This window comes from Tamandua tetradactyla, chromosome 26 (assembly GCF_023851605.1).
Source record: "Tamandua tetradactyla isolate mTamTet1 chromosome 26, mTamTet1.pri, whole genome shotgun sequence".
NCBI classification, from domain to species: domain Eukaryota; kingdom Metazoa; phylum Chordata; class Mammalia; order Pilosa; family Myrmecophagidae; genus Tamandua; species Tamandua tetradactyla.
The window spans coordinates 27,837,825-27,865,461 of NC_135352.1; the positions used below are offsets into that span (position 1 = coordinate 27,837,825).

General features: G+C 38.3%; 1 protein-coding gene and 1 pseudogene across 3 annotated transcripts in view; one reads left to right on the plus strand and one right to left on the minus strand.

Annotated features, from left to right (window-relative positions):
* The window catches only part of CENPU (centromere protein U), a 77,261-nt gene that overhangs the window by 3,068 nt on the left and 46,556 nt on the right, over positions 1-27,637 (plus strand). For all 3 annotated transcript variants that reach the window (XM_077144537.1, XM_077144538.1, XM_077144539.1), the window contains exons 3-5: positions 2,325-2,442; positions 21,286-21,391; positions 27,443-27,503. In XM_077144537.1, coding sequence (XP_077000652.1) covers positions 2,325-2,442; positions 21,286-21,391; positions 27,443-27,503 — 285 coding nt within the window. The remainder of the gene's footprint in view (positions 1-2,324; positions 2,443-21,285; positions 21,392-27,442; positions 27,504-27,637) is intronic.
* Positions 18,471-20,058, minus strand: LOC143669583 (actin-histidine N-methyltransferase pseudogene; annotated as a pseudogene).

Below are 27,637 nucleotides of genomic sequence, written 5' to 3' on the forward strand. Positions count from 1 at the left end.
TGTTCTTTAACCATTCAGAGAAATTTAGAGACCATTTCTCTCTGCTCTCTTGCTCTACCCCCTGCATTTGGTGTGCCTTGGGATTTCTGTAAGCTCTTTAGCCTTACTTTTAGCCTTTCTTAACTGAAAGCCCAGAGTGCCTGGGATGGATTTTTTACCTTTCCCATCTACCTCTGTCTTTTGGAGGTCAGCATCCTTAGGCTGGGGTGGAAGCTCTGTGTGCCTCTGGGAGGACTTGTCTACTCTTTGATTTTCCACCCCCCCACCCCCCGCAAGCACTACATGAATAATTCTTTCAGTGGTAAAAGATTTTATTTGGTTTGAAAATTTTATTCACTCTCCTTCATATCTTCCAGCATTTCCTCATATTTTCCTTCTCTGCTAATTGTTCTCTGCCACATTTTCTAGATTGACTAAGTGGTTTTTCTCATTTAATATATGATTTGATTATCTTTCAGTAAGGTTTGGGATAGGAAGAAAAGAAACTTAATGGACTTGTCAATGTACTTAACATAAGCCCTGGTTACTCTTTCCAGCAGGGGTTCTTAGCCCTGTATAATCTTAAATCTGTTTATGAACTTTGAAATATGAACCTAAAATATAAGCATAGAGCATAAAATGTGAAATAGAAATATTTGTGTGTGTGTATATATGTGGCATGAACATGAAATATAATAAATATGAGCATATTTCTGGGAAAAGGGCCCTATCTTTTCTTACATCAGAGGTTGACAGACTGTGGCCCATAGTTTTTGTACAGTCCTCCATCAGTTTTTGTACAACTTTGTGTGTTAAAAATGGCTTTTACTTTTTTTTTTAACTTTTTTAATTGTATAATGTAATGTATATACAAAGCAAAGAAAGAAAAAAAGCAATAGTTTTCAAAGCATTCTTCAACAGGTAGTTACAGGACAGATCCCAGAGTTTGTCATGGGCTGCCATACCATCCTCTCAGATTTTCCCTTCTAGCTGCTCCAGAATATAGGAAGCTAGAAGGAATAAATATTTTTTTTGTCATCACAATTGACTTTTTTTTTCTTTTTTTGTGAAAAATAACATATATTCAAAAAAGCAATAAATTTCAAAGCACAGCACAATTAGTTGTAGAACAGATTTCAGAATTTGGTCTGGGTAAGAATTCCACAATTTTCGGTTTTTACTTCTAGCTGCTCTAAGATACTGGAGACTAAAAGAAATATCAATTTAATGATTCAGCAGTCATATTCACTTGATAAACCCTACCTTCTCTGTTTAACTCCACCATCACCTTTGATCTTTCTATCCCACTCTTTAGGGGTATTTGGGCTATGGCCATTCTAACTTTTTAAAAAAGGGACTGTCAGTAATATGGGGTAGGGAGAGGGAACTAGTTGATGGTCTGGAGAGACTAGACCCTCTAGGTTTCAGGACTTATTTGGTTCAGGGACCCATCTGGAGGTTATAGGTTTCAAGGAAGTTACCCTAGTACTGGAACCTTTGTAGAATGTATCTTGTCCTAGGTGTTCTTCAGGATTGGCTGGAATGGTTTTGGTTGGGGTTTGGAAAGTTATGATACATAGCAATGTCTAACTGAAGCTTGCGTAAAAGTGACCTCCAGAGTAGCTTCTCGACTCTATTTGAACTCCCTCAGCCACTGATACTTTGTTATACTTCTTTCCCACCTTTTGGTCAGGATGGAATTGTTGATCCCACTGTGCCAGGGCCGTACTTATCCCTAGGAGTCATCTCCCATGCCATCAAGGAGACTTTCATCCCTGGATGTCATGTCCAGTGTAAAGGGGAGGGCAATGGTTTCACTTACAGAGTTGGGCTTAGAGAGAGTGAGTCCACATCTGAGCAACAAAAGAGGTCCTGCAGAAGTATAGGTAGGCTAATCTTCACCACTACCTACATAGGCTTCACAAGAGTATGGCTTTTACATTTTTAAGTTGTTAGAAAAAAAATCAAAAGAATATTGCCTTGTGCCATGTGAAAATTATATGAAATTAAAATTTCGGTGTCCATAAATAACATTTTATGGGAACATAGCCATGCTCATTCTTTTTTGCATTGTCACTGTCTGTTTTCCTACTACAGTGACTGAGTTGAGTAGTTATAACAGAAACCCTGTGGCTGCAAAGTCCTTTACTCTCTGGTCCTTTATAGAGAAAGTTTGCAGATGCCTGCCTTTTAGATTGATGAAGAAGTTTATGCCCTTCATAAAAGTGTTAAGGATTGTTCCTTTAGGTGGTAATGATAGGTGTGTCCTTGCTAAATAAATGCAGCTTTGTAATGTTCATTACTTGTTAGTTCTACTTCTATGACTTTAATTTACTTGCTTTTAGAAAGGTGAACAGAAGACCAAGCCTACAGATGTGTTTGATTTTCCTGATAATTCTGGTATCTCAAGCATTGACAAGTTGGGTGAAAATGAGCAAGATGAAGAACCTTATGAAACCTTTGGTTAGTATAAATCTTTATCCTAAAGATGATTTAATTTAAGCAATAATATTTAGGCTAGATACTAATAGAAATATAGAAATATCTCCGAATATGAAAATCAGTTATCTGCATATAAATATAATGCTTTCTAGAGTTCTTGATAATTAATTTTTTTCATTTTTAGGTACATTGGCACTAAGAACTCTGGAATATCAAAGTAGACCTTCTCTAGTAGCATTTGTTAAGAAACCAGTCATGTTAGGACATCTACTGTAGTATTCAGCAATAAGAGAAATATAAAATTTATTTTTTACTCTATCCCATCAATAGAGCCATTCATTAAGGGGGTTTATTTTAACTTAGTAAGGAAAAGAGGAACCATTCTCCTTTATCTTAAACCAAGATAGAGGATGATTCAGGAAATCCTCTGGAGAATTTCATGTGTATTCCGTGGGGTGTCAGGAAAACAGGGCTGGTGCTTGGCTAAACCACAAGTAGACTGAGTTGTGCAGGCAGGACTGCTTCTGACTGGATGTGTCTGCTGATTTCAGAGGCCAAGAACTATATGGGAAATGCGAAGTGCCCCCACATCTAAAACAGAACAGTCAGACGTTTGTGCTGGAATATGTTTTGAGAAAATGTTGAAACGTACATATCCTCTTGCATGCTTTTATTTTGGCATCTGAAGCTTTCAACCTAATTTTTTAATTAATAAAAAGAGAATATATTGTACATTTTATAAGATGACCTAGGACAGTCATCATTAATGGACTTTATCTATATTGTGGTTTGATAAAAATGTTTTAATTATTAACTAAAGCTAAATCTAAAGGAAATCAGAAAAAAAATTATTGAAATATAATTCACATGTCATAAAATTCATCCTTTTTTATTTTACTTTTATTTTCAATTGAGATATGTCAGGTGCCATAAAATTCACCCTTTTAAAGTGTACAATTCAATGGTTTTAATATTTTCACAAAGTTGTGCACCTGTCACCACCATTTGATTCCAGTACATTTTTGTTACTCCAAAGAGAAACTTCATAGCCATTAGAAGTCACTTCCTAAACCCTCTTTTTCTCAGCCACATCAGCCATTTATCTACCTTTTGTCTCTGTAGATTTGCCTATTCTGGTTGTTTCTTATGAATAGAATCATACAGTATTTTGTCTTTTGTATCTGGCTTCTTTGAATTAAGATATGTCTTCAAGGTTCATCCATGTTGTAGCATGTTTCAACATTTTAGTCCTTTTTATGGCAGAATAGTAATCCTTTACTTAGTTATACCACATTTTGTCCATTCATCAACTGATGAATATTTGGGTTGTTTTCATTTAGCTATTGTGAGTAATGTTGGTCTGAACAGTCATGTACCAGTTTTTGACTGGGCATGTATTTTTAGCTCTCTTGGGTATGTATCTAGGAACGGAATTACTGGATCAAATGGTAACACTCTAATTTTTTGAGAAACTGTCAAACTGTTTTCAAAACAACTATTTTACATCCCCACCAGCGATGTATGAAGGTTCTAATTTCTTTACATCTTTACTCACACTTGTTATTATCAGACTTTTTGATTCCAGCCATCCTAGAGGGTATGAAGTAATATCTCATTGTGAGTTTTTAAAATTTATTTTAAAATTTTTCTTAGAGAATGCTTCAGTTTGCTAAAGCTGCCAGAATGCAATATACTGGAAATGAATTGGCTATTATAAACAGTATTTATTAAGTTACAGGTTACAATTCTAAAGCTGTAACAATATCCAAATTAAGGTATCAACAAGATACCTTTTCGGAGGAAAAGCATCTGACATCTAGGTTCCTCTGTCATGTCTTTTGGATTTTATATGTCATATGTAATTTTTTTTTTCTCTTTTAACCTTTGCTGAAATTCTTCATATTTATACTCATCTCCAGACCTCTCTCTCCTACCTTTTCCTTATTGGCCTGTAATGCTCCCTTTAGTATTTCTTGCAAAGCCGGTCTCTTAGTCACACATTCTCTGAGTGGTTGTTTATCTGAAATTATTTTGATCTCCTCCTATTTTTCTTTTCTTTTTTTTGCTTGGGCAGGCACTGGAAATCAAACCCGGGTCTCCAGCAAGGCAGGCGAGAACCCTGCCTTATCTCCCCCTATTTTTGAAGGACAGTTTTGCTGAATATGGAATTCTTAGTTGTCAATTTTTCTCTTTTAGAATCTTAAATATTTCATACCACTGTCTTCTTGGCTTTCATGGTTTCTGCTGAGAAATCCACACATAGTCTTATTGGGCTTCCCTTATATGTGATGGATTATTTTTCTTTTGCTGTTTTCAAAATTCTGTCTTTGCTTTTGACATTTGACAATCTGATAAGTGTCTTGGAACATGTCTATTTGAATCTATTTCGTTTGTGGTATGTGGTACTTCTTGGACCTGTAATTTTATGTCTTTCATAAGAGATGGGAAATTTTCAGTGATTATTTCCTCCGTTAGTCTTTCTCCTCCTTTTCCCTTCTCTTCTTCTGGGACACCCACAACATGCATATTCATGCATTTCATGTTCTTATTGAATTCTCTGAGAACCTGCTTATATTTTTCTACTCTTTTCCCTTTGTTTTCTTTTGTGTGTTGGATTTCAGATGTTCAGTCCTCTAGTTCACTAATCCTTTCTCCTGTCTTTTCAAATCTATTGTAGGTTTCCATTGTTTTTTTCATCTCTTCTGTTGTACCTTTCATTCCCATAAGTTCTGTGATTTTTTTCAAACTTTTAGTTCTTTTTGTTTGCCCAGTGTCTTTATTTCCTCTCTCAACTCATTGATTTGATTTTTGACAGGATTTTCCATGTATGTTTGAACATCATTGTTCTAGTTTGCTAGCTGCTGGAATGCGATATACCAGAAATGGAATGGCTTTTAAAAGGGGGAATTTATTAAGTTGCAAGTTTACAGTTATAAGGCCATGAAAATGTCCCAACTAAAGCAAGGCTATAAAAATGTCCAATCTAAGGCATCCAGGGAAAGATACCTTGGCTCAAGAAGGCCGATGATGATCAGGATTTCTCTTTCACCGGAAAGGCACATGGCAAACATGGCTTGGCATCTGCTAGTTTTCTCTCCGAGCTTCTTGTTTCATGAAGTTCCTCCAGGGGCATTATCCTTCTTTATCTCCAAAAGTATCTGGCTGTGTGGGATCTGTGGCTCTTTTCAAAATGGTTCCCATCCACTTGAATGGGTAGAGACATATCTCCATGGAAATCATCTATTCATAAGTTACCACCCACATTTGGGTGGGTCACATGGAAATGGGAACAATCAGAAAGCTCCCAGCCAGCAATATTGAATGAGGATTAAAGGATATGGCTTTTCTGGGGTCCACCACTGATTCAAACTGGCACAGTCCTAAATTAATTGTTTTAACTCCTGTATCTCATTTGAAATCTTGATTTGTTTCTTTGACGGGGCCATATCTTCAGTTTTCTTAATATGACTCATTATATTTGCTGGCACCTAGTCATTTGATATTATTAATTAGTTTATTCTAGAGGTTGTTTTCACTCTTTTACCTAGGCTTTTCTTGCTGGGATGGCTTTGTTGCTATCAGTTCAATGACATCCAGTTCAATGTATTCTAGAACTCTAGCATAGGTTCTGTTTAATGCATCAGAATTTTTCAGTTCTTGTTTTTCTGTTTCTTGTCCTGCCTATATAGAACTTTTTTTTCTTTTTAGGAGGGTCTCCTCAGATATTACAGATCCCAGTCTGATTTTTCCAAACTAGACAGGTCCACATCTCAGGATGAAAGAGTACCCAGCATCAGTTTTCCCTGAGGGTGAGACTCAGCAGTTTGTCAGAGTTTCCTCTGAAGCCTCTAGACTGTGCTTTTCCTGTCCTGCCCAGTATGTGGTGTTTGTCTGCCTGTTGCCTCCCACCATCTTAAAGTGATGTGGTGCTTTTAATTTCAGCATTCTATCCCTCTTAGGGGTGTTGTTAAGACAGAGGTGTGATAGTAGGATGGCTTTGCTTGCTTTAGTTTTCTAGTCCCTGGGACCGGAATTCCTTGAGGGAGGGATTCCACTGGAGCTGGGCCCTGTCTTTCTTTTGGGGAAGATATACCCTTTAGAGAATTAACTCCTTCTATTTGTCTAGTTACTTTGTCTCTCAGACAAGCAATTCTGCCCTTGCCTGAAGCAGTGCTGAAGCCTGAGAGTGCCCTCAGTTCTATCTAATGAGGGTTCTTTGTAGGACCAGCCATTCCACCTGGTCCAGGCTAGTGTATGCTGGGTGTCACTGATGTTCCCCCAGCAGTTCTCTACTGTTCCTAGGTATTTACTACCTACTCTGGAGAATAAACTAAAGTAGGTTGTCCTTTGGTTTTGTTTTGTTTTTGTTTTTGTCTTTTATTTTTTTTATTTTTTATTTATTTATTTATTTATTTTTTAGGTTGTCTTTTTACTTTCATGATAAAGTCCTTTGATGCTCAGAAGCTTTAAATTTTGATTTCCACCCATTTTTCTAATTTTCTTTTTTTGCTTGTACTTTCGGTGGAAAGTCTAAGAAGCCGCTGTATAACACAAGATCCTGAAGAAGTTTTCCTATAGGAATGTTATATTCCTGGTTCTTTACAATTAGGTCTTTGAGATACGGGTCCTCCTTCATTCTTTTGAATATGAATATCTAGTTCTACCAGCACTGTTTGTTAAGGAGGCTGTTTTTTCCCAATAGAGTAGACTTGTAGCCTTGTCAGAATTTAATTAGCCTTTGTGCTGGTTTGAAACTGTCATGTACCCCAAAGAAGCTGTGTTCTTTAATCCATTCAGTATATTGCTGGGTGGAGTCTTTTTATTGTTTCCATGGAGATGTGACCTACACGATTCTGGGTGGTAACTTTTCACATTCTTTTTTTTTTAACATGGGCAGGTACCGGAAATCAAATCCGGGTCCTCTGGCATGGCAAGCAAGAAGTCTGCCTGCTGAGCCACCGTGGCCCGCCCCTGGGTGGTAACTTTTGATTAGGTAGTTTTCATGGAGATGTGTCTCCACCCTTTCAAGGTGAGGTTATTTCCTGGAGCCCTTTAAGAGGGAACCATTTTGGAAAAAGCTTTAGTGCCAACAGAGCTCACACTCCCAGAGAACTTTGATGATGCAGGAGGAAAAGTCCCACTGGAAAGCCTTATGAAATGAGGAGAGAAAACTGGCAGATGTTGCCATGTGCCTTTCCAGGTGAGGTGTTCCAGATGGTATCAGTGTTTCTTGAGTGAAGGTAGCCTCCTGTTAGTGCCTTAATTTGGACATTTTCAAGGCCTTAGAACTGTAAACTTGCAAATTAATTGTCATGGTCAGGTTCATCTGTGAACTTGGCCAGGTGGTGGTACTTGTTTGTCTGGTTGGGCAGTGCTGGCCTGTCTTTTGCTATGAGGCCATTTCATAGAGTTAAATCATGATAACATTGGCTACATCCACAGCTGATTCTATTTGTAATTAGCCAAGGGGAGTGTCTTTAATGAGTGATGCTTAATCTAATCACTGGAAGCCTTTTTAAGGAGGATTCGGAAGAGACGGGCTCTCTTCCTGCTTTAGCCTACAAGCCTCTCCTGTGGAGTTCATCCAGATCCTCCATCGGAATGTCAGCTTCACAGCCTGTCCTACAGATTTTGGTCTCTACATTCCCATGGTTATGTAAGACACTTTTATAAATTTCATATATACGAATATTTCCTATTGATTCTGTTTCTCTAGAGAATCCTAACTAATACAACTTGGTACCAGGAGTGGTTCTTAAGAAACAGAATCTTAAAAATGGATGTTTATGAATGGTTTTCTACTCTGACTGGACTCATAGGCACCAAGGACCCTGATTCCTATAATCAGAATGACATTGCCAATCCATGGAGTGAGTTGGCAAAAGAGATAGTCAAAATATCACCATTCAGTTCTTCTAATGTTTTGCTTGTACAAACCCAGGCTCTGGGGGATAATGTTTTTGACACCTTCATGGAGTTTTATGAAAATAGGAAGTATAGAGATGTTGGCTGGTTGTTGTTAGATACACTGTATGCATTAATGAATGAAAGGGATGAGCTTAAGTCTTCAAACGAGAAGCTTAAGTGCCGGCTGACAGGTGTAGAGGTTTCTGTGAGTGTCCTGAAGGAAAACCTTATTTCCTGTAGCTGTCTACTTGAGATCTCCAAAAATCAAACTCAGAAACTTATTGTTGGAGTAGCAACTTTACAACATAAATTGAAATTTCAGTCTTGGATGGTGTCTGCCATTAAAGTGAGGTCATTGATTGGAAAAATCCTGAAAAAAATGGGATAGTGACATATGAATGGACAATGATGTTGGTGGCGAGGTTGAAACCTTAGGTTAAGCTGAGTCTTCTCTACATAATCATGTAATAATCTGCCTTGAGGATGTAGCTGCCCCACCTCCAGCCTGCCTTGAGGAGTTGGCCACCCAAACGCTACCTAAAGGGATTAGCCTTAGAGTTATTAATCAACAGATGAAACTGCAAATGAATGCCCTGAAGCAGGTGGCTTGGAAGAGACTTTTAATTCTTTTCATGACCTACCCTCACCACCCCTCATTTCTTCCTGACCTATGACTAGACTAGACTGAAGTCCCAACAGGCCCCTAAAGGTAAGGTACAAAGTATCACACATGAGGAGGTACATTATACTCCAAAAGAACAGTGTGAGTTTTCCAATTTATACAGACAGAAATCAGGGAAATGTGTGTGGCAATGGATTTTAAGGGTGTGGGATAATGGTAGGAGGAATATAAGACTGAATCAGGCTGAATTTATTGATTTGGGCCCACTAAGCAGAGATTCTGCATTCAATGTTAAAGCTCGAAGGATTAGAAAAGGTATTAACAGTGTGTTTAGATGGTTGGCTGAAGCATAGATCAAAAGGTGGCCGACATTACCTTAGGCTGAAAACCAGAACTGCCCTGATATAATGTAGATGAGGGGATCCAGAGGCTTAGACAAATTGGAATGTTAGAGTGGATTTGTCATGCAAACCCTGCTCTTACACTCCAGGAATGTCCAGAGGATGCACTTTTTACCAGAACAGTGAGAAGTAGATATGTGAAACTAGTACCATCATCCCTGAAGAGCCCTGTAGTTGCCCTTCTCTGTAGGTCAGATATTACTGTGGGAACTGCTGTCACTGTGCTGGAATCCTTGAATACAATTGGAATGACTGGATCCCAAGTTGGCAGAAGTCAGGTGGCAGCACTTAATCACCAAAGACAGGATGGACGTGGCTGTTATAATAGACAGCAAACTCAAAGCAAGAGTCAAAATAATCTGACTTGCAGAGATTTGTGACGTTGGCTAGTAAATCATGGGGTACTTAGAAATACAATAGATGAGTATTGAGACAGTTTACTGACCTGAGCCCCTTGAATGAAGGGGAAGCGAGATCCCTTTGGGGGAGAACCCTGTTACACTGCCACAAATTTATACTGTTAGTCTTCCTCCAAGTCTTCCCCAAGGAGACTGATGGCCTTTTACCAGGGTAACTGTGCATTGGGGAAAAGGAAATGATCAGATATTTCGGGGATTATTAGACACTGGTTCAGAAGTGACATTAATGCCAGGGGACCCAAAATGTTACTCTGGTCCACCAGTCAGAGTGGGGGCTTATGGAGGCCAGGTGGTCAATGGAGTTGTAGCTCAGGTCTGTCCAACAGTGGGTCCAATGGGCCCCCAGACCCATTCTGTAGTTATTTCCCCAGATCCAGAATGTATAATTGGCATAAATATACAGAGCAACTGGCAGAATCCCCACATTGGCTCCCTAACTTGTGCAGTGAGGGCTATTATGGTGGAAAAGGCCAAGTGGAAGCCACTAGAACTGCTCCTACCTAGCAAAAGAGTAAATGAGAAGCAATACCAGATTCCTGGAGGGATTGCAGAGATTATTGCCACTCTTAAGGACTTGAAGGATGCAGGGGTGGTGATTTCCACCACATCCCCATTCAACTCTAATTGGTCTGTGCAGAAAACAGATGGGTCTTGGAGGATGACAGTGGATTATTGTAAGTTCATGCAGATGGTAACTCCAATTGCAGCTGCTGTTCCACATGTGGTATCATTGCTTGAGCAAATCAGTACATCCCCTGGTACCTGGTATGCAGCTATTGCTTTGGCATATGCTTTTTTCTCAGTAGCTATTAGTAAGGATCACCAGAAACAGTTTGCTTTCAGCTGGCAAGGTCAGCAATATACTTTCACTGTCCTACCTCAGGGGTATATCAACTCTCCAGCCCTATATCATAATCTTGTCCGCAGGGACCTTGATCGTTTCTCCCTCCCATGAGACATCACACTGGTCCATTATATTGATGATATCATGTTGAGTGGACCTAGTGAGCAAGAAGTAGCAACTACTCTAGACTTATTGGTAAGGCATTTGCATGTCAGAGGATGGCAGATAAATCCAACAAAAATACAGAGGCCTTCCGCCTCAGTGAAATTTCTAGGTGTCCAGTGGTGTGGAGCATGTTGAAATATACCTTTTAAGGTGAAGGATAAGTTGCTGCATCTGGCCCCTCCTACAACCAAAAAAGAGGCACAACGCCTAGTTGGTCTCTTTGGATTTTGGTGACAACATATTCCTCATTTGGGTGTGTTACTCCAGCCCATTTATTGAGTGACCAGAAAAGCTACTAATTTTGAGTAGGGACCACAACAAGAGGAGCCTCTGCGACAGGTCCCAGCTGCTGTACAAGCTGCTCTGCCACTTGTACCATACGATCCAGCCGATCCAGAGGTGCTGGAAGTGTTAGTTGCAAATAGAGATGCTGTTTGCAGTCTTTGACAGGCCCCTATAGGAGAATCATAACGCAGACCCTTAGGATTTTGGAGCAAAGCCTTACCATCTGCTGCAAATAACTACTCTCCTTTTGAAAAACAGCTTTTGGTCTGCTACTGGGCCTTAGTAAAGACTGAACGCTTAACCATGGGCCACCAAGTTACCATGGGACCTGAGTTGACTGTTATGAGCTGGGTGTTGTCTGACCCACCAAGCCATAAAGTTGGGTGTGCGCAGCAGCACTCCATCATAAAATGAAAATGATATATACGAGATAGGACCAGAGCAGTCCTGAAGGCACAGGTAAGTTACATGAAGAAGTGGCCCAAAAGCCCATGGTCTCCACTCCTGCCACATTACCTTCTCTTTCCCAGACCAGAGCTATGGCCTCTTGGGAAGTTCCTTACCGTGAATTGACTGAGGAAGAGAAAGCACGGGCCTGGTTTACAGATGGTTCAGCACGATATGCAGGTACCACCCAAAAGTGGACAGCTTCAGCACTACAACACCTTTCTGGGGTGTCCTTGAACGACAATGGTGAGGGGAAATCCTCCCACTGGGCAGAACTTTGAGAATTGCACCTGATTGTTCATTTTTCTTGGAAGGGGAACTGGCCAGAGATGTGTTTGTATACTGACTCGTGGGCTGTTGCTAATGGTTTAGCTGGATGGTCAGGGACTTGGAAATACCATAATTGGAAAATTGGTGACAAAGAGGTCTGGGGAAGAGGTATGTGGATAGACCTTTCTGAGTGAGCTAAAAACATGAAGATATTTGTGTCCCATGTGAATGTGCACCAGAGGGTGACTTCAGCAGAGGAAAATTTTAATAATCAAGTGGATAAGATGACCCAATGGGCTCATGAACAAAGTGATCATGGTGGTAGGGTTGGAGGTTATGTATGGGCTCAGCAACATGGACTTCTACTCACCAAGGCTGACCTGACTACAGCCACTGCCGAGTGCCCAGTCTGCCAGCAGCAAAAACCCATACTCAGCCCCTGAAGTGGCACCATTCTTTGAGGTGACCAGCTGGCTACATGGTGGCAGGTTGATTACATTGGACCATTCCCTTCACGGAAGGGGCAATGATTTGTTCTAACTGGAATAAACATATACTCTGGATATGGGTTTACTTTCCCTGCGTGCATGTTTTCGCCAAAACTACGATGCGTGGTCTTACAGATCATCCGTGGCCTTATCCATCGTCATGGTATTCCAGCATTGCTTCTGATCAAGGAACACACTTCACAGCAAATGAAGTGTTGGAATGGGCACATGCTCATGGAATTCTCTGGTCTTACCATGTTCCCCATCATCCAGAAGTAGCTGGATTGATAGAACGGTGGAATGGCCTTTTGAAAACTCAGATATCATGCCATTGGGCAAAGACAGGAGTTGCTGGGGAAAGCGACTGACTGGTATCCACTGAATGGGTTATCTTATCTACTTGATTATTAAAACCTACCTCTGCTGCACAGTCACATGGGACACAGATATCTTCATGTTTTTAGCCCACTCAGATTATGGTACGTTGAAGGGCTAGGGTAATGTTCTCCAGGAAGCTGTGTATGTACTAATGAGCGTCTGCTGTATGGTGCTATTTCTCCCATAGCTAGGATCCATGGGTCCAGGAACCAAGGGGTGGAAATGGGAGTGGCACGACTCACTATTTCCCCTAGTGATCCGCTAGGAAAATTTTTGCTTCCTGTCCCTGTGACCCTGAGCTCTGCTGGTTTACAGGTTTTAGTTCCAAAAGGGGGAGTGATTCCACCAGGAGAAACAACGATTCCGTTGAACTGGAATCTAAGACTTCCACCTGGTCACTTTGGGCTACTTATGCCCCTGGATCAGCAAGCCAAGAAGGGGATTAAATCACTGGCTGGGGTTATTGACCTTGATTATCAGGGGGAAGGACTTCAACTACACAATGGAGGCAGAAGAAGAGTTTTCCTGGAATATAAGAGATCCCCTAGGATGCCTTTAAGTACTACTATGCCTTGTGATTAAAATCAATGGAAAACTGCAACAAACCATCCCGGTAGGAGTACCAATAGCTCTGCAACTTCCAGAATGAAGATTTGGGTCACCCCACCAGGTAAAGAACCACGGTCAGCTGAAGTGCTTGCTGAGGGTAAAGGGAACATGGAATGGGTAGTGGAAGAAGGTAGTGATAAATATGAACTGTGACCATGTGATCAGTTACAGAAACAAGGACCGTAATGCTGTTTTGTTCATATTATACTAAAGTTGTAAGATATCAAGTTTAAGAATGAATATTACCCAAGAATTTGCACCATATTCTAAAGAGATTTAATGTGTTTCCGGTTATATGCAGGACAGTTGAGTATTGTTATGTGGGAAAAAAATGTGTCTTATTGTTTTCTATTTAGAAATTAGGTATGGTTTGAGGTGATGAGTATAGCTGCCAAGTTGACAAGGGGTGGACTGTCATGGTCAGGTTCATGTGTCAACTTGAACATGGTGGTACCTGTTTGTCTGGTTGGGCAAGTGTTGGACTATCTGTTGCTTTGAGGACATTGCGTAGAATTGAATCATGATCACATTGGCTACATCCACAGCTGATTCCATTTGTAATCAGCCAAGGGAGTGTCTTCTTTAATGAGTGATGCGTAACCTAATCACTGGAAGCCTTTTAAGGAGGATTCTGAAGAGATAGGATCTCTCTGTGCTTCAGCTGGCGAGCCTCTCCTGTGGAGTTCGTCTAGACCCTCCATTGGAATCGTCAGCTTTACAATCTGCCCTACAGATTTTGGACTTTACGTTCCCACGGTTACATGAGACACTTTTATAAATTTTATATTTACGAATATTTCCTGTTGATTCTGTTTCTCTAGAGAACCCTAACTAATACATTAATAAATTCCCTTTTTAAAAGCTGTGCTGTTTCTGGTATATTGCATTCCAGCAGCTCAACAAACTATAACAGCCATAGATGTGAGGGTCTATTTCTGAACTCTCAGTCTAATTCCATTGGTTTATATATCTGTCCTTGTGCCAATGCAATGCTATTTTTACTACTGTAGCTTTCTAATAAGTTATAAAGTTGGGAGGTGTGAGTCCTTCATCTTCATTTATCTTTTTCAAATGTATTGGCTTTTTGGGACACCATACCTGTGCTGGTTTGAAGTTGTCATTTATCCCCAGAAAACCCAGGTACTTTAATCCTAATCTAGTATTGCTAGGTAGGATTTTTTTGTTTGTTTGCTTTTATGGAGATGTGACCCACCCAATTGTGGGTGGTAATTTTTGATTAGATGGTTTCCATGGAGATGTGTCTCTATCCATTCAAGGTGGGGTTGCTTACTGGAGCCCTTTAAGAGGGAGCCATTTTGAAAAAAGCTTCAGAGCCAACAGAGTCCACACAACCAGAGACCTTTGTAGATCCAGAAGAAAAATGCTACCAGGGAAGCTTTATGAAATGAAGAGAGAAAGCTGGCAAATGCTGCCATGTGCCCTCCCAGCTGAGAGAGAAACCCAAAACTTCATTGGCCCTTTCTTTCAAGTTAAGATATCTTTACTCTGGATGCCTTAATCTGGACAATTTCACAGCCTTAGAACTGTAAACTTACAACTTAATAAATTTGCCTTTTTAAAAGCCTTTTCATTTCTGGTATATTGCATTTTGGCAGCTTACAAATTTAAGCAGTAACCTTCCATATGAATTTTTTTTCTTTCATATAATTTTGATGATTGGCTTTTCCATTTCTGCAAAGTAGGCTGTTGAAACTTTGATTGGGATTGCATTGAATTTGGAAATCATTTTGGGTAGAATTGACATCTTACCATTATTTAGTGTTCCAATCTGTGAACCTGGACTGTTCTTCTATTTATTTATGTCTTTGGTTTGTTTTAGCAGTATTTTGTAGTTTTCTGTGTTCAAGTCCATTACATCTTTGTTTAAATTTATTCCTAAATTGATTCTTTTAGTTGCTATTGTCAGTGGGATGTTTTTCTTGGTTTTGTTTTTCATATTGCTACTTACTAATGTAGAGAAACTACTGATTTTTGCGTTTTTTTTTTTTTTTTTACTCCACTCACTTTACTGAATTCATTTATTAGCTCTAGTGACAGTTTTATTTTTTCTTTTCCAATTTGGATGCCTTTTATTGCTTGTTCTTATCTAACCTCTGGCTACAACTTCCAGTAAAATGTTGGATAACAGTGGTGACAGTGATCGTCCCTCTCTTATTTTCGATCTCAATAGGAAAGCTTTTAGTTTTTTTCACTATTGAATATGCTGTTAGCTGTCATTTTTCATGTACGCCCTTTATCACATTGAGGAAGTTTCCTTTTATTCCTGTTTTTCAAAGTGTTTTTATCAAAATGAGTGCCGGATTTTATTAAATGGCTTTTCTGTGTCAGTTGAACTAATCATGTCTTTTTTTTTTTCCCCCTTCATTTTGTAAATGGGATATTACATGAATTGATTTTCTTATTTTGAACCACTTTTGCCTATTTGGGATAAATCCCATTTGATCATAGTGTGTAATTCTGTTAATGTGCTATTGGATTCAGTTTGCTAGTATTTTGTTGAAGATTTTTTGCATCTATATTCATTAGAAAGATTTGTCTGAAATTTTTTTGAAGTGTCTTTATCTGGCTTTGGTATAAGGGTGATGTTGGCTTTATGGAATGAGTTAGGTAGTGTTCCCTTCTTTTCATTTTTTGGAAGAGTTTGACCAGGATTGGTATTAATTTTTCTTAGTATGATTGGTAGAATTCATACAGGAAGCCATCTGCCCTGCGCTTTTCTAGTTTTTGATGACCTATTCAATCTCCCTACTTGTGATTGGTCTGTTAAGGTCTTCGGTTTCTTCTACAGTTAGTGTTATGTTGTTTATGTATTTTTAAGAATTTGTCCAGTGTATGTTGTTCATGTGTTTCTAGGAATGTGTCCATTTTATCTAGACTAATATATTGGCATGTAGTTGATCATTGTATCCTTGTGTGATCCTTTTTATTTCTGTGGGATCAGTAATAATGCCCCCCATTCCCCAATTCTGATTTTATTTATTTACACCTTCTCTCTTTTTTCTTTGTCAGTCTAGGTAAATATTTATCAATTTTATTGATTTTTCAAGGAACCAACCTTTGGTTTTATTAATTTTAACGTTTTTTTATTCTCAATTTCATTTATTTCTGTCTAGTCTTTATTTCTTTCCTTCTGTTTGCTTTGGTTTAGTTTGCTGTTCTTTTTGTAGTTTCTCCAGGTGTAGGTAGATCTTTGATTTTAGCACTTTCCTCTTTTTTTTAATGTATGCATTTAAAACTATAGATTTCCTTTTCAGTACTGCCTTTGCTGTATCCCATAAGTTTTGATGTATTATGTTCTTGTTTTCATTCATCTCAAGATTTTTACCAATTTCCCTTGTAATTTTTATTTTGAGCCACTGATTGTTCAAGATGGTGTTATTTAATGACCATATATTTATAGATTTTCCTGTTTTCTGGCTATTACTGATATATGACTTCATCCCATTATGGTCAGAGAAGATGCTTTGTATAATTTCAGTCTTTTAAAATATATTTGAGACTTGTTTTGTGGCCCAATGCGTCTGTCTTGGAGAATGACCCATGTGTACTTGAGCAGAACGATGTCCTGCTTTTTGGGGATACAATGTTCTGTATATGCCTGTTAGGTTCATTTATTATGTTATTCAAGTTCATTGCTTTCTTTCTCTCTCTCTCTTTCTCTTCTTTTTTTTAAAATCATGTTTTCCTTTTAATAAGGGTTTTTAGTAAAAAATGTAGCTTTGAAAATCTCCAGCTTGTTGTGAAATCTAGAAAAGCCAGGGAGTGGCCTCACTTTGCATACCACCACATGAAGTTGTGGGTCACTTGTTTGTTTTCAAACTCCGCATTACCGACAGTGGAAATCAAATTCACCACTTCAGAATTAGATCCAACGTTAAAAATTAGGAGGATGATGCAATGTCCTACTTTTATTTGAGGAAAAGGACAAGTTTTTAATACAGTGAAACACAAAATATAAACAGATCTTTAGAAATCACTAAGTGTGTGTGTGTGTGTGTGTGTATTTATATAATTAGGATTATCATCAATATTCAAAATTATTGAACATAAGGTTACCATCTTATCTTTCTTTTGGTACTGGAGTGTTACTTTTTTTAAGGGGAAAGCTAACAATAAAACAGTTTTGCTCAGAGACTGTTTCTTAACCCAATCCCATTTTCTGCCATGCAACTTCCTCACCTTTATGTTAAATTCCCAGAGTCCTGCTGTTGACTGTTGTTGGCAGAAGGCAGAGCAAGGTTTAATTTTGGTTGTCAAAATGACAGGCCAACAACAACAACAAAAAAAAAAAAACAAAAAAAGATTAAAAAAATGACAGGCCAACAAAAGCACAGCTGATAGTGAAACTGAATTTTTCTCCCAAAGAAAATACATTTGCCCACCGTGGGTCTGCAGAATCCTCTAAAGGCACCTCTTCCCCCTTTGGTGGTGATGACTTTGTTGAACTTGTATGTTTTGCTTAGAAGCAAGATGACAGTCTTAATTGAAAAGGGAAGCTAGGTTTTTTAAGTAAGTTAAAAACATCGTTTTTATATAAAACAGCAAAAAACATATCTTCCTCTCTGCAGAAAGAAAAATGTTAAAGAAACACAGCAGTGTAAATGGACTGTTCATAAATTTTTGTTAAATTGTATTTCCCATCAGATCAGGCTTTGTCTCAGAGCTATTCCTTAACTTCATCAGTGCTGTCTGAAGAAGATTCTTTGGCATCTCTAGGTACTCTTTTACTTTCTTCCTGCTCTTAATTTTCTTTTTCTGACCTGGTCCCATTGGAGATAGAGTGTTCATCATTTAACTTGGAATGCTAAAGTCTCCTGCCTCCTCCTCCAGGTTTCTCAGGACAAGGGGGAGCCTCAGGTCTCCCACACCTCTCTCCAACAGCCAAAGGTTACTCTCCTCTTACTTGGAAAGTGGGGTCTTATCCTCCATCTATTTGCAAAGTATTCCCAGTTGATAGTCACACTCTTATTTATTTATTTTTTGATAGCCGCACTCTTGATTGCTTTTTCTAAAATCTCCTTTTCACTTAAGTGCAATTTGATGGCTGTGGTTATGCAAATAGAAAGGTCATGGTTTTTCAAGAAAGACCTATCCTATCTTCCTCAATAGTCGTTTTATATGTTTTTAAAAGAAGCAGTACTCTATCTTCAAGAAATGTCCAAAGTTTGACTTCATTGTCCCAGCTATTTGACTTCATTGTCCCCGAAATTTAGACTTACTCAAAGTGAAGGGTCTATGGACAGCATTTTTTCCTAACAAATTTCTTTCAGTTCTTTGATCATGCAGAGGACTTGGAGAAAAGCCAGGAGTTTGGCAGAGATAGGTGGCTCCATAAAATGCAGTGCAAAGACACTGGAAGTTGGGATGCCAGCGTGAGCCAAGACCTCAGCTTTCATGGTGTAGAGCCTGTCGCCTTTACTCACTCCAAGCTTTATTTTCACTCTGTCATGTGAATTATTGTCAAAGAAAAAACCACTGTGGATCACAAACTGCATGTGACTGACTGCTATAAAAAGCGTAATCTGCTCCCTAGCCCTGATGTCCTGCAGAGCCATATGCTCACAGCAGTCATCTGGGTTGTAGCTGCTGGTGACTGGTCTGTTGCTGTGATTACACATGTTCCACAAAGGAATCAGTGCCAGGGTCACCCAAGAACCGTCCTCTGTGGGAATTTGGTTTTGTCATGTCATAACAGAGGAGACTGCCCACCTGTAGTCTTTATAAGTGAAAGAATCCTTCAAGGATAGTTTGTTGGCATGAGGATGGGCCTGGATAATTTTATAGAAATAGGCATACTTTGAGCTGTAATTTTATATTGGCTTAAGACATCATGTATAGCTTGTGTTGACTGAAGATACCAAACTTCATCTTCAAAGTAGAGAGGAGGATCATAGTCACTGGGGAGCGTCTGAATGTATGGCTGCCAGAAAGGGTTAGGATTTGGCTCACTCCCACAGCAGATGAAAGGCCAGTGTGATATTTCCCATGGCTTGAAGAATTTAGTCTTGAGAATATAAGGACTTCAACACTGAATTTTTAGCGGATTCAACAGTCCTTAGTAATTTCATGGGACCCATAAAAGTAATTCTTCTGCCTTGATATCTCTTACTGCTCTCAAACCAAAGCCCTCATTTTTGAAGTTAACAGTTTCAAAACCCTCAACAAAAGCTCCAGTTTCAGAGGCCAGTTTCATGAGATCAGGAAAATAATCATCTCTCTTCCACCAAGAGTAACAGAGAGAGACCTTTTTCCTTTTTTTGTATTTTTTCAACTGGAGACCTAATCTGAACGTACTCTTCCGTTCTTTTCCTGGGCCAGGTGCGGACTACTGTATTTCTGAAACAGTTCACTAGTTAGGCACAGGATTTCCTTCGGGGACAGTTGCTGTAGCACCAGTGCTGGATTTCTTATTTTTACTCAGTTCTTCTTGCCTGTTTTCTGAGTGCCTGCTTCCCCCTGCATGCGTGCTTTACTCTGGCTGGACCCCACTGTCCACCTCAACCAAGCCACAGGCAATGGCACTTGCAGAAATGAGAGGCTGGGTGGCAGCCTGAGAAGGCCCAGCTGCTATGGCTCAACCCAGCTCTGCCCACCTCTGCTTTCTTATTGATCTTCTGTCTAGAGCTTAATGATCTTTTGTCCTCCTGATCTCTATTTACTGATGAGATGGTGTTTTGAAGTCTTCAGTTTTATTTGTAGAGTGTGCCTATTTCTTCCTTCAGTGTTGCCAGTATTTGCCTCATGTATTTTGGGTACCTTGGTTAGGTGCGTTAATGGTCATGTTTGTTAATTCTTGGTGGTTTGGCACTTTTATTAATATGGATTGTCCTTCTGTGTGTCTTGTAAAGGCTTTTGAGTTAAAGTTTCTTGTTACCCCAGATCATTTTTCATTACTAATTGCATGAAATATTTTTCCATCCTTTCACTTTTAACCTGTTGGAATCTTTGGATCTGAGGTGAGTCTCTTGTAAACAACATATAGTTAGATCATTGTTTTTTTTAGTCCTTTCTGCCAATCTGTCTTTTGATTGGGTAGTTTAATCCATTGACATTCACTGTTATTACCATAAAGACAGTACTTCTATCAGCCATTTTTATTCTTTGATTTATGTCATATCTTTTTTTTGTCTCTGTTTTCCTTTAATGCAAACTCCTTTTCAGTGTAGTTGATCTTTTGTATTGTATCCAACTGATACCTTTCTCATTTCTCTTTTTGTATTTTTTTAATACTTTCTTTGTGCTTACCTTAGGTTTGTATTACATAACCCCCAAAATCTCCACCCCTGTATAAACCTAGACCAGAGTGCTGAGATCTCCAGTTTTACTTTTCTTTTCTGAGGGGTGGGGTGAGTCTCCTCTGTCACTACATCCTTCTTCTCTAAGCATTTCCTTTTTATGCCTTTCTACCAAAGACCGTTGACTGCCTCCTTAAGTACATGCCTTTTATCTCCTTCCTCATTCAAGTTAAGTTTTTAGCTAGCTAAAGGCTCTATCAATCCAGAGTAAAGTAGAAAGAAAAGTAAGTAAGGCAAGTCTGGCATTCTTTTCCCAAGAGCCATTTATTCACATGCCTACTGTGTCTAGCACTTTTTTGGCATTAGAGTCACAGGAGTTGGCCAACCACTTTAAACATGCAGAGTTCATAATTAATGCAATGTTCTCCAAAGTAACATGCATAATAGTCCATAGGAGCAAGGAAATAAATTAGATAAATAAATAATTTGTTTAATGTTTCCTATATATTTAATTTCTATCTCATTAAAATCTCTTCATATAATATATAAGTACAGTAATACATGTTTCAAGTTTACAAATAAATATGTATATATTTAATGGTGATATGGTTTTAATTCTTTACTGTTGAAATGTGAGATCAAAAGCATTTAGGAAGCAGACTTTGTACTTGATTTTGATTTGGCGGACCCTTTAAACAAAGATTGTTTTTGTATCAGAACAAACTTATGTAATTTCCTAACAGCCGGACTTTAAAGTTGTGCTTCTTTTGTAGCTCCTCCTTTGCACAGCACTGCTATATATGCTGATGAGGAAGAACTCTCCAAACACTGTGGATCATCCATCCCTTCAACTCCTCAAGGAAAAGAAGCAGAAAGAAAGTAAGGTTATATTCAAGCAGATATTCACTCATGGTTAATGGGATTTCTTGAGAAGCTCTTTAAGATAGAAGCTTATAAAACTAAAACGTTTTAAAGATCTTTTGAGCCAACTTATGTTTTTTAAAAAAACTTGAAAGTGAAAACTTAATTCTTCAATAATTGATTCTAATTTTAATAATTGACATAATTGATACCTGATTGTCCTAGAAAACGACCTTGAGAAAGCTTTGAGGTGGGGGTGAAGGGATGTTATATGAGCATAGAATTTTAGCTGATTTTGAGAGATCTGTTTGTTACAAAAGAGGTATTCTCTAGTACAGGATGGGAGAAAGGAGATAGGCTAATTACAAAGGAAATTCAAAGTCTGTTTGAGATGTGTTTGCTCTAAGGAGCAATGGTTTGAGTTCTACAAATTTGTAGAAAGGCATGGGTCATGTAAAATATGTAAAAATGATTTCAACTTAAGGACCTCTGTTAGGTAATGGGTTAATTCTAGTTACTGAATCTTTTTGAAAGTAGCAAACTGTATGTAAAAAAATTCCAGTTAAGCACAAATTTGAAGTAGGAAGCCTTTTTCAGGGAAACTGCCTTAGTAGAATTTTATGGGTCTTGGTTATCCCAAGACTGCAGTTTTTCTATGAGATGCTACTGAAATCAATAATAAAAGCTAAATATTTGGAAGAATACACACTCTGATTTAAATGATGGTGAAATGTAATTTTTAAAAAGGAATTTTTTGAATAGATAGCACATTCATGTGGCTCAAAAACATTAAAAAAAAAGCTCATTAAAAAGTCTTTGTGCCATCTCTGTATTTTCCTACCTCCCTGCTCCTACTGCCCTCTCCTCCCACTGTTACTAGTTTCTTTTTGTGTCCAGGGTTTCTCTGTGCATTTTAAAATAAATAAGAATAAGAGCATTTTTAGCTTTAAAAAAATCAAACAGTAGTATATATGCACTTTTTTTAATATAAAGATCTTGGAAGTCTTTATCAATACACAGAGAGCTTTCTCATTCTTATTAGAGTATTCTGTGGTATGGATATTCAATAATTTATGCAGTCCTGTGCTGATGGCCAGTTGGGTTGTTTCCAGTCTTCTGCTATCTCCAACAGTGCTGCAGTCAGTAACCTGGTGCGCACGTGTGCCCATCTGTCGCTCAGAGGTGATTGCAAAACTGAAAACCTGGGTCAAATGAAACTTGTGTCAGTAATTTTTCTTGTTAGTCTCTCATTATCTTACCAACACAATTCTATCAAACTTCTGGATTTTTGCCAATGTGAAAAGTCAAAATCTGCTATCTCAGTCTAGTTCCTATTTGTATTTTACTTATGAATGAGTTGGACGTTGTTCATATGTTCTAAAGCTCTTGAATTTCTCTTTTCTGTAAACTTTTTATATCTTTTATCCATTTTTCCAATAGACGGTCATTTTCTTGTTGATTTCTAGGATTTCACTTAAACTTCAGTGAGACTAACCCTACAAGATAGTTTTTTTTGGCTAGTTTGTCCATTTGTCATTTGAGAAAACACCTACTAGTGTTTATTTTACCACAAAGAAAAAGTCTTTTCTTTTAGGGCTTGGGGATTTTGAGTTATAGTTGGAAAGACCTTTCTCTTCATATTTTTTTCTAGAACTTTTATGATTTACTTTCACATTGAAAACTTTGATCCGTTCTGTCCTTTTTAAGGGGTGAGCTATAGCTCAATCTTTACTTCTTTTTTCCTAGACAGCTACTCAGTCTCATTACCGTTATAAAATGGACTGTCTTTCCTCAATTGGTTTGAGATGTCACCTTTCTTACATATTAAATTCCCATCTGTACTAGGGTCTGTTTCTATATTTTTTGTTCTATTTTGGTGTCATTCTGCCAGTCATGCTCCCTTATCATCCTTTATAATTACTAAGGCTTTGCAGTGTATTTTAAGTATCTGATTGCTCCCTCATTGATCTTCTTTGCAGAGTTTTCTTGACTATCCTTGCTTGTTTACTTTTCATACGTATTTTAAAATCTTTTTACGTTAAAAACAATGATTGCTGTTTTTATTGGATTAAATTACATTTAAAAATTAATTTAGAGGGAATTGATAAGTGTATGATGATGGACAAATGACTTTTTATTTGTTCAATTTCTTTGTTTCCTTTAGTGGAACGTATGGGTTTTGTTTTGTTTTCATATAAATTTTACACTTTTCTGAATTTTAATACAAGGTAATTTGTCTTATTGCTTTTTTGGTAATTATTATAAATGGGGTCATTTATATTGTATCTTCTGTGTTGTGGTTGATTGTACATATGAAAGTGTGAATCTCTTATAATAATCTTTTACTACTAGGAATTATTTTTTAAATCAATTTAGATTATTAAATCATTTATTATATACCAAATACCATTATAGGTATTGGAAAATAAAGATGAAAAATGCACTGTCCCTAAGAATTTCCTGTTAAAATAAAGATACTTAAGAGTGAGTTATGAATTTCATCAAAATTCATCTAAGATAATTGTGTTTTTACTCATTTGACCTATATTAATGGATTTCATATATTAAATTATTTGTATTTCTGGAATTAAAACCCCCTGCTTGGTTTGTTGTCCCTGCCGAGCTTTGAATTCTTCAAACATGCCCCACCTCGGGGTCTTTGCATATACCATTCCCTGTGCCTAAATTGCCCTTCCTCCTATAGCTGTAGTGTGTGTTCTTTTGATTTTAAGTTTCAAGTGTCATCCAGTCACAGCAGTCTGCTCTGAATGCCTCATAGCAAATATCATCAGTATATTCTCTTTTCTCTGTTCTTCTTTATAACATTTCTCTCTACCTGACCAGTATTACATATTCATTTTTTATTTGTCCATTGCCTGTCTCTCCCCAGTGGAAGTAGCTTAAAAAGAGCAAGTATTTGTTTTGCTTATTGCAATGCCTCCAGTGCCTAGGATGAAACTTGACACGTGGTTGGCACTCGGTGTATATTGCTGAATTCATACTTTGTTTATGCAGTTTAGCATCATGGTTAAGGTATTGGCCTTGGACCAAGAGTGCTGGGTTCAAATCCTTGTTTGCTACTATTAAGTATTTCACTTTGGGCAAGTTTTTTAACTTCTCTGTTCCTTCATCTGGAAAGTGGCATGAGTAATATAACCTACTTTATCTGATTGTTTTAAGAGGAGTGAATCCCATTAAACTCCTTTTTAAAGCAATTTTATTGAGATATATTCACATTTTATACAGTCCATCCAAAGTCTACAATTGGTAGTTCATAGTATTGTCACAAGGTTGTCCATTCATTACTACATTCAGTTTTACAACAGTTTCAATACTCTAAAAAAAGAAAAGAAACAAAATCCAAAACATGCCACCTTTTTAGACCCTTAAAACAGCATTGGCACATAGTAAACTTTCAGATCTTAGCTTTATGTTATTTTTTTAGCAAGCATTTATTGAGCACTGACTATGTACCAGCCTTTTGGTTTATTACAAAAAGAAGTGAAAGTGGGTGATTTCTGTCCTTCTGGAGCTTTAGAACGATGGATATTAATGAGTAATCATACTGATAAATCACACATAGGGACGGTTGTGCTATGAATAGGAATTAGATTGATGTGGCTGAGGGGGAAACACTTCAGGCAAGGAAAAAGTAAAGTCTCTGTCATGGGAAGTAGCACTGTGAGTGTGAGGGACTGAAAACAGCTGACTTTACCCAGAGTAAAGAGAATGAAGAGGGTCAAAACATGTTAAAGATGTTAAGTACTTTGAATGGCATGTTTTATAGACACTGGTAATTGCCTACCCCTTCTTTCTTAGTATCAGAATGCCTGATTTTAGCTAGGCACATGGCTCTCAAAATAAAGAATACATTTTCTGACTTCCTTGCAGCCAGGGTATCTATGTGATTAAATTCTAGCCAGAAGTGGCATCTGCAGTTTCTGAAAGTGCCTTTACAGGAATTGTGCATTTGCTCCTTCCTTATTCCTTCTAGCTGAAGTGAGGATGTGATGACTCCTGCTTAGCAGCTTAGAAGGAATCTGGTCTTTGATGATGGTGGGTCTTAGATGAGAGGGAAATAGAGTATCTTATTTAGGACATTGGAGGGGATAGGAGATATTTGCTGCTATTTGCAGACATACCTTATTTTGTCTAATGGTTAAGGGTTTTGTCATTATCCTAAGGGCAGTAGAGGAATTTAAACAGAAGATGACATGGTCAACTTCGCATTGAAAAGTTATCACCTCTGACTGCTGTGTGGGATGAACTTGAGAGGGCTGGAATGGAATGGAGAGACTAGTTTGCAAGCTGTTTTAGTAGTCTGGGGCAGCAAGGTGACAGTGGCAGAGATGGGTAGAAGGCGTTGGGTCAAGAAATAGGAAGCAAGTTATCTGGGCTTGTGATGGGTTAGATTTAGGAGGATTCTGTCAGGCTATACTTCTCATCCATGGGAAGAGGTGCTGATGGGGATGACTTCGCAGTTCCTGGCTTGTATTAGTGGGTGGTTGGTGGTGCCATTAACTGAGATTGTGGTTGCTTGAAGGAAACAGTTTTGGAAGGAGAACATAATTTTGGTGTGAAACTGTCAAGTTGGTAGTTGTATTTTTGGGTCTGTAGCTCAGAGGAGAGTATTGAGCTGGAGTTAAAACTTCAGGAATTTGCATATAGGTGGTATCAGACTGTGGACTTGGATGAGAAGTATAGCCTGACAGAAGACAAAAACCTGGGCCAAACCCTTGAGAAACTCCATCTACTATCTAAGCACAGGAGAAGGAACTTGTAAAGGAAAGAGAAGTGCCAGAGAGAAAACAGGAAAACTAGAAGAGTGTTCACAGAAGGGCTGGGGGGCCTGGTGGTGAGTGTACCCAGGAGGGTCAAATGCAGCTGAAAGGTGAAGTAAGGTAAGGGAATGAACATGACCATTGCTTAATGATATGGTTCTTGGTAACTTTGGCAAAAGTTGTTTTGGTAGAGTGATAGATCGAAACAAAAGTCATCATTTAGGTAAGTCAGACATGGTTGTATATGGAGACAGAAAGTCAGGACAGAAAGGATGCATTGAGTGGGGCATGATAGCTCAGCAATATGTCTCTTGGAGGCAAATGTATCTAGTCCCCCAAATCCGTACCAGGTGTGTTCAGTTCTTTGTTTCTGCATTTTCTTCTCCTTTCTTCTCTAAGTAAGTGATTCTGCTCTTAGAGCTCCCCTTGCAATTGTACTTCCATGGTTTTAACTACCTGTGTGCCACTTTTTCCCATGTCTCTAGTCTTTTCTCTGAGTCCCAAAATGTCCTGCCTTTTTGTTTTCCAAAGTGGATTCAGGTGTCATTACCATGGTGCCTTTCCTAATCCCCAGCCATGTATCTACATCTTCTTGGTCAAATGCTTGCTTAGTCTTCGTGCTGCACCATCATTTAGCCTTCTTACAAGACAGTTCTTTATAGGAAGGCCTCTCTTTTAAAGTAATTTATTTATTCACTGCACCTTGCATTTTGTGGTCTGTGTTGAATAAATGTTTGTTGTATTGAATTGAATCAAAAGATAGAAAGATGGGTGGTTCAGTTGTAGAATGTTTGCCTTCAATGCTGGAGAACTGAGTTCGATTCCCGGATCATGCACCCCCCCCCCCCCCAAAAAAAAAGATGAAAGAATTCTCATTTCCCATGAGAAGTTAGGATCTTTTTCTTTTTTCCTTTTCAAAGGCCAAAAGAAGGTACTCCCTTTTATGTCAACTAATGATGGGCCTAATGATGGCAGATTGACTTTTAATACAAATGATAGCCCATACACCTGGGACTGGTGACTTGGGAAAGGTGCAGTACTCAGACATGACCACAAGGTGTTGCGGTAACAGGACACTATTTGCCTACGTAGATAAACAGATGTGCCCTAGGTATGGGAACATTTAGGAGATGGCTATTAAATCTGGGAAGGTGATAGGCTTCCCATGTCAAATAAGCAATCTCTTCATTAAATTGTGCCTATTTTTATTTGGGTTAAGCAACTTATAGAAAATATATGTGAATAAAAATGTAACATGCAAAATATTGATGAAATGTTTTTGGTACAGTTTGACCACTTCTGAAAATGAAGAAAGTGAAGGTGAATCTTTAAAAAAGAGCACTAAAAAGGTATGTAGGAATGTTCTGTCTTTGTAAGAAATTTCATATCCTTTTTAAGATCAGATGCAAATAGCAGAAAAGACGCTGAAGCATATAGAGAAAGAGTGTTATGTTTTAGAAGATAACTCTTTTGTAGTAAAAGG